This window comes from Hippoglossus stenolepis, chromosome 12, assembly GCF_022539355.2.
Source record: "Hippoglossus stenolepis isolate QCI-W04-F060 chromosome 12, HSTE1.2, whole genome shotgun sequence".
Classification (NCBI taxonomy): Eukaryota; Metazoa; Chordata; class Actinopteri; order Pleuronectiformes; family Pleuronectidae; genus Hippoglossus; species Hippoglossus stenolepis.
In genome coordinates, this window is record NC_061494.1 from 12,683,756 (window position 1) to 12,693,852 (window position 10,097).

Here is a 10,097-nt window from a genome sequence, read left to right on the forward strand (position 1 = left end):
TTAAATAGAGGTTTCCCAGCAGAACATGGAGAGTTTTGGACCTATATTCCCAGTTTGTGTTAAATTTCAATATTTACCATAAGAAATATGAGTACATTTATTTGGATAAATTTGTTGCTCATTTTTCTAGAGATAACGTTTCAGTTTTAGTGAATCGTGGACATGTAGCCTAACTGTCATCCGAAAATGGGACAGGAATCTAGAAAAGAAAAAGTTGTTAACAGGCTGTAACCGGCAGAGATGAGTGTTGCTTCATTTAGTGGTAGTCATCAGAGGCTGGAGAGGAAAAGGCGCTGACAGGAGGCACGCACACACACACACGCACACACTCCAGCCCTGCTCTCTTTTCAGAGTTGTCTAGACCAAATATTGGGATAAAGTTATCAACCGTTATTTGATTTCAATTTTCTCCACGCACCTCACCGAGGTCATAATAACAACTTTATTTTCAGTGGTGCATAAATTAATTACGCGCATTTAATAACTAAAATATCATTATATTCCCCCTTTAATAACATAAACGCTGCACGCCAGGGAAAGCCTTAATAGCGCGGGGCCCTGTAACTGGCCATTATCCGCCTGTAATGATATTACAGAACCAATTACGCGCCATTAGAAGGGATTTTCTGCACTTTATGTGGTTTAGTCCAATCCCGCACTCCTCTTCTAAATTTCAGCTGCTTCTCGAAGCCTCATTTTGCCTCCACCTCAGAGACGCATGGCGTCTGCGCTCTCTCGTCCCAGATGCGCTTTAAAACTAATTGAAAGGGTCCCGCAGCAGATCATTTATCTGAGGAAGCGTAATAAATCGCAGGACCCCTTGCTGTGAACAAAATCAAAAATTTGGCCTTGTGAGTGTTCAACATGCGCAGCCCCTTGTAAAGTGGACCCCCTAACACACCCTGACGAGCAATTAACCCGCCCGACAGTCAATCTAAAACCCAAAAGCAGTCATCCTCCTTTTTTTAATATATGAAAGAACCAAATAAAAAGTGCAGCGGGTATGTGCGCATGTTTATGGTTAGGGAATAGTCCTGACTCTGGAATAACAATCACTGGTGATGAATTTTTTTGGCACCATGAGCAGAGCTGCCGTTTGCCACCTTGGGTATAACTCCCCATCTCCCCTCTTCCTCTCCGTCTTTCTCTGACACACACACGCACGCACACACACAAACACGCACGCACACACGCCAGGAGTTGGGGTGACAGAGACAAAGCCCTGATAATCCGATTAGGACCAATTAGGCGTGAGATTCTGCGACACTAGCTGAAAGCCTTAACACTCTGCAGACAGTTATACAGTTATAGAGACATCTGGACACTCCCAGAGAGAGGAGTGTGTGTGTGTATGCGTGTGTATGCGTGTGTATGCGTGTGTGTCTGTGTGTGTGTGTGTGTGGTTACAGAGAGATAGAAGAGAGAGAGAGAGAGAGAGAGAGAGAGAGAGAGAGAGAGAGAGAGAGAGAGAGAGAGAGAGAGAGGGAGGGAGATGTGGACACTCCCAGACACGGAGTCAGAGAGTCAGAGGAAGTGCAGGAGCCACTTCTCTCCAGAGCGCGAACTCGCTCACATCAGTATCCTCTGTGCAGGTAGGATGCTCATCCCTCCTCAGCATCAGCACCGCATCTTCCACAGTCCCGCACGGTGGCGCCTCTTCCGTGGGACGATTCTTAAATATTCTCCGCCTCAGACGCGGGTGTGTGACATCAGACCCGAGGCTTTTTTTTGCGCTGAAACTTTTGTGTCTGTTCCAGGTTTAGTTTCGCAGCTCGGAGACGCGCCAGGATGTTCTACTTCCACTGTCCGCCCCAGCTGGACGGAGAGTGCTGTCGCTCCAACACACGTAAGTTCATTGGGGTTTTTTTCTCTTTTGCGTTTCCACAACCTCGTTTTTATCCAGTCTCTCCCTCAGATCGCTCTTAAAGCCGGGCTCTGTAAAGTTGTGTGATGTTAAGGTTTGCGTAATTGCGCGCACAGAGTGTGTGTGGTGTTGTTGGCGATCCGACAACAGGCCTGAGCGCGTCTTCTTTTCTTCTTTAATTACATGAAATCATCTTGAATGAATAATGAGAATAACACAGACCTTTAATAGCAAAACTTTGGCGATTTTATGCAAAGACAAATTAAAACGTTTCCGAATCCACAGTCAGTGGTCGTCTTACTTTAACACGTGAAATTTCCCATTATTCAAATAAAAATTCTGACTGAATGGTTTGATCTTTCATTGATCTTTTGTAAACATCTGTGTCATTTATTCCTTCCCACAAACTGTGGGAATAAAGGGTTAAGTGTGTTTTTCCCTCTGCTGTCAATCTGCTGCCTGTTTGGCTGAAAAGCGCCGGTGCTTTGGCCCCAGGGCAGAGGGGGCGTTTTGTCCCGGGCACAGATGTTGGGTGTCATGGCTCTTAGTCCGTCATGGTTCCCCTCAGACCCCCAACATCACAGTTTCGTTTAATGGAAATAGAAAATGTGCCAGGGAATAAATTCCCCATCATTCAGCCAACATTGTTTCCGGCATTTCTATTTTATTAAAGGCATGAATCCAAGGTTGTTGTTTGTTTTTATCTATAAGACATTATCTGGATTACCGCATTTAAAAAAAAACATAGAATCATAAAACTTATTTAATGAAATGAGCAAATTCTCCCTCGTTAACTTTTTCTTTTCTTTTTTTTTTACAGTGAATTCCAGCGGCTTTGGGAACCACGCCCCGGCGGATTTTGACGATGGATTTCTTCGTAGAAAACAGCGCAGAAACCGAACAACATTCACTTTGCAACAGGTAAATATTCACCAATAAATACAGAGAACAAGAAACACCTGAAACTTCGCTCAGAGCCAAATACGCACGGAAGTAAAACAAGTGGCAAAGTTTTCAAAATGAAGCAGAGACTTCTAGTTAAATATGACCTTTATAAACTTTTAGAAAATACTAGAGAAATAAAGTAAATCACATAATTGCTCCACACGTATATCTAAAATATATAAGGTGAGGAAACCTTAAGAACTGAACACTTTGGAAGATCATGCGTGGGCATGACTGTGAAGTGACCTGAGTGTGTGAATGTAGGTCACTAATAAACCTGCAGTATTATTCCCATTACTATTCTTTTCTAATAGTCTGCTATCCCTACAAAAGGTAAAGATTGTTTTTCTAACAACATGGACCTGATGAGGATACAAAAGGAAGAAAGAAAAGAAAAGAAAAGAAAGAAAGAAAGAAGGAAATCTCATTTGATTTTCATATAGCCCATATTCTATCATTTAACAACATGCACCTAATAAGGATAAAAAAGAAACAAACAAACAAAGAAAGAAAGAAAGAAAGAAGGAAGGAAAGAAAGAAAGGAAATTTCACAAGTCACAATTTGCCATATAAGGCTGAACGATTTGTACAATAGGGTGAGGAAAAAGAAAGAAAGGAAGAAGGAAGATACCTTAAAAAGAATCAACTAACCAATGAACAATCAATCGACAGTAAACTTCTTGTGTTTGGCAGCTGGAGGCTCTGGAGGCTGTCTTCGCTCAGACCCACTACCCGGACGTGTTCACCCGGGAGGAGCTGGCCATGAAGATCAACCTGACCGAGGCCCGCGTGCAGGTAAGGCTGCAGCCGCCCCGTGCGTCCTGGGCGCCGGGCACGTCTGACCATTGCGAGAGAAAGAGGGAGCGAGAGAGAGAAAGAGGGAGCGAGAGGCTAAATGAAGCCACTCTGTCATCCCGCCGATGCACTTTAATAACATCAACATAATGGTGAATATTAGATTAGCTTGATTAATCGGTCATTCATAATTAACCAGCGATAATGGTCCTCGCTAATTTGTCCGCGCGTCTCAAAGGTGGGGATACATCATGCGTCCTTTCCACAGAAAGAGGGAGAAACCTGCAGAAACTCCCTTTTCTCCACGTGTCTGATTCTGACACACACACACACACACACACACACACACACACACACACACACACACACACACACCTCAAAACACATGCACCCTCGACAAAAAAAAGTAATAATAAAAAAATAGAAACCTCAAATTTGCCAATTTATTTTCCGCCTCTGCCCCCTGCACATGCGCTCTTATAAACTTGGCCACGCTGTAATTAAGTTATGTGTCCTGTATGTAATTTCCTGCATTCCAGATTTGCTTTTGGGTTTTTGTTGTGCGCGCAGATCTAATTGTGGGAAATATAATAGTTTGCCTTTTGTTCCCCAGGGTCATCTTACTATCGCTTAAACCCAATGGCAGGGTTGATAATGGAATCCGGCGCTGTAAATTAGGGATTGTAAACAAATTATTCCCCCTCCTAATCCGATTACCGCATTCCTATTATTAAATCTGAACATGAATCCACGGCAGTATGCAGGGATATTAAACTTACATTATTATTAGAAAATAAATTTCCTTTCTGTTGTAGTGTTGCTGCCCCCCACCCTTTTTTTTTTGTAAAGTGTCAATGGGCCTCCCCCGCATTAAGAGCACACCGCAAATTGAGATTAATGGAGCAATTATAGCCCATTCAGAGGCGGGTGTGTGCGTGTGGGGGGGGTGCGACTTCTAGCTGGAAGGTGCAGGGGTGAGATAAGTCCATTGGTTGCATTGTTGTCCTGCCACCAAAAATGTTGTCCTTTCTTTATGCCCGATGAATGCACGCGTTTTGTTTGGCTGTTGACATCATTTGTACCTCCCCATACAATGGCAGGGCTGCAGAGCACATGCACACCAACCTCCCATTCACACATCGTGATTAATGCCTGCTAGAACCAAGTCCTAATCGAATCTGATGTTGTCAAACAATCACTAAATAGGGAAATAAACGACTTCATCACGGCCGCCTCTCTCTCGGGCAGCACAACTGTCAGTGGGAAGTCATTAAAATATGATAATGAAAAATTGCTCAATTAAATGTTGTTATAGACGGTGACCTTCATTCGATTAAGACACCAGAACTTGGGCCATGTCTCCTCGGCTGTGTGGATGGTGAAGTTTTGGAGATAAGTCAGGGACTGTGGGAAAATGACATCGCCTGGTGTGGGGCATTCAAACACCGCATTCAAACACCGGCTGATATAAACAAAGAGAAAAAAAGCAAATAGAGCTGTTGTTTAATACATTTAGCTGTTTAAAAGATGGATAAAATGCAGAGATATATATGAATAGGTGTCCTTTAAGTTTATATTTCTTTGTCTGTGATGTGCTAAAAAAAAAAAAAAGCAAGAGAAATTAAGAACGAGGAAAGTAAAAAATTACTTTGACATGGATGGAAAATTACATTCAATGAACGAAATTAAAATGTGTCATAAAATGCAGCAGGATCCCAGATTTAATTTGTAATTCAAATTAATTGTTTTTGCTTTTTTTCCCCCCCCATTTGTCTTCCTTTTTTTTTTTTTTTTTTCATACAGGTTTGGTTTCAGAATCGCAGAGCAAAGTGGAGGAAGACGGAGCGAGGGAGCTCCGACCCCGAAGGAGGGAAGGAGCAGATGAGCGAGGGCACTCCTCCGTCTCGCAGCCTCAACTCTCAGTCCCCGGTGGACCAGAGCAGAAAACAGAAGGAACCGCTGGAGATGCAGCAGAGGTGAGAGAAAAATAAACAGACAGAATGAGGACTTTGTTTTTTTTTTGCTGTAATTGTCATGAAACATCATTTCCATTTGTCGGAGACGGACACGTTGCTGTTCCAGATTTCCAGATTGGTGGATCTGATTGATAGAAATAAAAAAGTTCCTTCTGTCCATAACTGCCAAAACAAATATCTGATAGCATTAAGGGTAATTTCTGAAGTTTACATGATGTTCACTGTTTTAGTCTTTCAGCGCTGAAGTGCAAAGTGTAGTTTGAGAAATAAAAATGTCGTAGATAGTTCTATAAATGTGTAATTTGTAAGTTTTTAATTAAATAGCTAATTGGAAACAGTATGTCGGTTCTCTCCAGCATCAACAGGACTGTGGGTCCTGGTGGTCCCTTCTTCCCGTCTTGTATACCAGGCTCCCTGCTCAATTCTGCCACCTACGCCCAGGCGCTCTCCCAGGTCGCCACCCTCAAAGGTAAATATGATCCTCATTAAAGAGATGGTGTAAACGATAATGTATAAAAATTAGATTTTTTAGTAACTCCGTCACAACTCCCACTTCTGCTGTTTTCCAGGTAACGGCCTGTGCTCCTGCTGTGTTTCTGACCCCATGGGTCTGTCCTTCCTGCCGCCCTACGGTTGTCAGGGCAACCGCACAGCCAGCGTGGCCGCCCTGCGCATGAAGGCTCGGGAGCACTCGGAGGCCGTGCTGCAGTCCGCCAACCTGCTCAGTGCGGCAACCGGGCCCAGTGCCGGCGTGGGAGTCCTTTCAGGGGTCGGCGTCAGCTCGGTCGGGGTGGCGAGGCCCTCGATGGGTCCCGCCATTGAGGTGCCTGGCTCCATTGGAAGAGGGGGAGACAGCGCAAGTCCCAGCTCGGCCTCCAAGGTCCCAGTCATGGGCAGTAGTCCTGACAAACACCCTCAATGCTCCAAGGATCCACTGGAGAAGAAGTGAGGCGCTGGACGTAAAAATGGATACTCTCAATCTCTGTGATCGTGCCTGTTATTTCTTCTTTACTCGACTCTACTCTGGTCGTATGAGCAACTAAGCACAACTACTGACTGACTCCAGAAACATGCGGGGAGAGACTTTGCTGATACAGTGTATGGATGCAAACAATGAATATTTATTTGACAGTAAATTATTATTGTTTGTGAGATGCTGAATACTTGGGGCCTTGTTATCCCCATTAAAGCACAAGTGTGGTTTTGGATCTATATTTGTCTTCATGCACTCTTGGACTCTATTTGATGGACATAACATAGATGCGACATGTGTGCAAAAAAGACCTATTTGATAATGTGAATTTAAGTAACCCTGCTACGGCTCCTCTTGTTTTCTTAAAGAGGACAGATGCTTACAATGTGAATGTTAATGCATGTGAACTGTGAGTGTAGAGCTAACGGCAGGACAGTGAGGATTTTTGCAGGCAATACGATGGTTATTGCATCAGGTCGGTAATGGGCTCAAACAATCGTCTCTGGTTTCTTTTTCTTTTTAAAGTGAAAGTGCACTTTAATATTAATCAGCCATTTCCAGTGTAAATGTGTACATGTGCCAGAATACAGTATGTCCACGTGTGAAGCGCAGGCAGGCTGAAGCAGACTCAGCGACAGAGCGGCTCTGTTAGCACATCTGTAGCGCCAGCAGACAGGGAACACACCACTCCTGTTGTGACATGTTCTTTAAAACAATTAAAGATGTAGTCGCTCATGTTCCTCTCCTGTTGCCTCTCGCTCCAGCCATCTGTTCTTATACATTATTTATCAGCCTCTCTTAAAGCTGGGAGGGGAGAGCAATCCTGACTCTTATTATTTATTTACTTTTAGGAACGCCGGCCCCCCTCTCTACCTTCTCTCCCTCTCTGAGCGGTTTTTAATAAACCCCATTAAACATGATATATGCTATTTATTAATATTGAATTTACATTTAAAAAAATAGAATCTATCATCACCTCAGGGCTCCTCACACGGCAGTTCATCACAGGCAATACATTTCTTGAATCATTATTCCTAAATATCTCCTCTCACTACAATGACTCCTGAATAAAGGCTCAGCTGATCACACAGAGAATACTTAACCGCAGAGCACACAACCAGTAGTTGGGCTGATTCAATTTGTGTCCTTGAGGATCTTCGGGAAATTACTTTTGATAGTCAATAACACAATTAAGTAAACTACACAAACATTACCATGAATAATTGATAAGAAATTATGTATTACCATGAAGTACTGGTTCAATAATTGATGAGGCGACACCCCGGTGACACAGAAGAGAGAGATAATGTCAGACGTCGTGCCAGGTTGTTCACAGAGGGCCGAGCGCTCGTCCTCTTTTTCACACCATCATGTGTGCATGTTGTAAATATCCTGCAAATACTCCAATAAAGTGACGCTTTCAATGACTCTGAGTCGCCCGCTTGTAACATGAGCACTTTTCAAAATTTTACGTGATTTTTATTGCATGAGAACACTACATTTCCCAACACACACACACACACACACACACACACACACACACACACACACACACACCATAATAAAAGTGGCACACTTACTGGCACTTTTTAGGGTCAACGGTAAAAATGTAGCCAAAATAGAGTTTTTAAATCCAAACCTATTAAGGCCTATTTTTATATATTTGGTATCATAATATTCTAGGCCTGTTATATAGCAGATACTCCATCTATTCATGCCTCAAATAGTATTACCAAAACCACCATGTCCTAATATAATGATTTTGCTCGTGTTAAGAGAACATGTTAAGCCCCGTGACATGGCATCTAATGATAACACAATACAAATCAGCTCCTTTTTCTAAAACTGCACCAATATGGACGACAGATTCCAGCCAACTCACACAAAAGATGAGACAAACACATTCAATCTCGACACAATTGAATACAGCAGTTGTGGAATTTAATCATTAGCCAAAACAAAGGATGCTGAAGTTGTAATGACTCCGATCATCATTAAGTTCGACACGGCGCCCATAATTCACTGCTTTAATATTTCATAAACAAGTCAAGTTGGTGTTGACATTCAGCTGTGCATGTGGCATCATTGATAATTTTCTGTCACCTAAAAAAAGTCCTGAGGCGGTCTCGCGGAGCATTGTTATATCAAATTAGCTGGAGAGCGGCCAGAAAAGCAGACAAACATGGTGAATATGGGCAACAGCAGTTGAACTCTGTTCTTACAGTGCAGTTAATGGGCTTCTTTTGTTGCAGTAATGAAATATTTGCAGGGGATGTGGGGCAACGTGTCCTGAAACAGGGAGACGTGGTGCACATGCACTCATCTGCAGACAATGTAAGGCACACAGAGAAACACAGTATATGCTAAAGAAAGACTGGCACATACATAGAATTCTTTTGCTCGACATCGGGTGCAACACCTACATTTTACTATTCAAGGTCCCAGCTCCCAAAGTCAGACATTCAGTGCATTCAGGCCTCAACACTACCCCACACACACACACACACACACACACACAACACACACACACACTACAGTATCATCTCTGCTTTTAATTCCTGCAGCAGACCTGATCAATAACTCAATCAATTAGAATCAATTAAGCTCATTTCTGAATGGAGATAATACAAACAAAGCATATCTTAATGCAGCGAGTAATGTGCCTGTCTGCCACATAACCGCAGCCCCGCTCCTTACTCAGCACAGCGAAGAGCATCCTCAGCGTTTGTGATCAGTGCACACGGCAGCCCTCAGTCACTTCACTATGCAACTGTGCTGAAGCAAAGTTGGAGACTTTTCACTTTGCAAAAAAAAAACTCAAGATATGTATAAAATCTAAATTTCTGTCCAGGCCACATGGAAGTGAAGGTGAGTTCTTAGTTTGTCCACTAGAGGGACTTGGTGAGCAGGAAACTTGCCCCACAACAAGCCTCATCTCAAACCTCAATGGGAAAATTGAGCACATTGGATAAACACACACTGTGTTATTTTGGCTGAGGGAAGACTTTGTACATTTTTATTAATCATTCATCAAAACAAATTTTCAACAAGTGCTGAGTATCAAGGGCCCCGAAAAGTGAAAAATAAGATGATTTATCAGCAATTTGCAAATTGCAGATGATGATGTTTGAGATCTGTGAAGATTATTTCATGGAGTTTATGTAGAAATGGATGTTATTGACATTCAGAGTCCAGGAAGAAAAAAAAAAAGGGGAAAAAAGATGGACTAGAATTTAGAAGGGCGCGTGGGTGGAGAGATGGAGGTTTAGAAGGGAGGAAGGAGATTAGTTAAAAGGGATTACCTCAGCCTTTCCCCAAAGTTTGGTGAGCTGTATGCAAAACCATCTGTGTGTGTGTGTGTGTGTGTGTGTGTGTGTGTGTGTGTGTGTGTGTGTGTGTGTGTGTGTGTGTGTGTGTGTGTGTGTGTGTGTGTGTGTGTGTGCGTGTGTCTGTGTGGGAGTATGCGAAGGAGTGCGTCACCATTAAGGACATGTGTGTGTGTCCATCATCCTGCCAGGCCGCGGCCCTGCACCCGCCAAGAATC

General features: G+C 43.1%; 1 protein-coding gene across 1 annotated transcript; it reads left to right on the top strand.

Moving 5' to 3' along the window:
- Nucleotides 1-1,498: 1,498 nt before the first annotated feature.
- On the top strand, nt 1,499-7,837 carry drgx (dorsal root ganglia homeobox). The gene is made up of 7 exons (XM_035172957.1): nt 1,499-1,592; nt 1,758-1,846; nt 2,685-2,785; nt 3,503-3,604; nt 5,408-5,580; nt 5,937-6,049; nt 6,150-7,837. Exons 2-7 carry the CDS (start codon nt 1,789-1,791, stop codon nt 6,527-6,529), a joined length of 927 nt encoding a protein of 308 aa, XP_035028848.1. The 5' UTR covers nt 1,499-1,592; nt 1,758-1,788; the 3' UTR covers nt 6,530-7,837.
- The last annotated feature ends 2,260 nt before the right edge of the window (nt 7,838-10,097 follow it).

Coding starts and splice junctions, on each gene's coding strand:
- drgx (XM_035172957.1), top strand. CDS start 1,789: ATGTTCTACTTCCACTGTCCGCCCCAGCTGGACGGAGAGTGCTGTCGC. Junction 1,847..2,684: donor GTGCTGTCGCTCCAACACAC/GTAAGTTCATTG, acceptor TTTTTTTTACAG/TGAATTCCAGCGGCTTTGGG. Junction 2,786..3,502: donor CAACATTCACTTTGCAACAG/GTAAATATTCAC, acceptor TGTGTTTGGCAG/CTGGAGGCTCTGGAGGCTGT.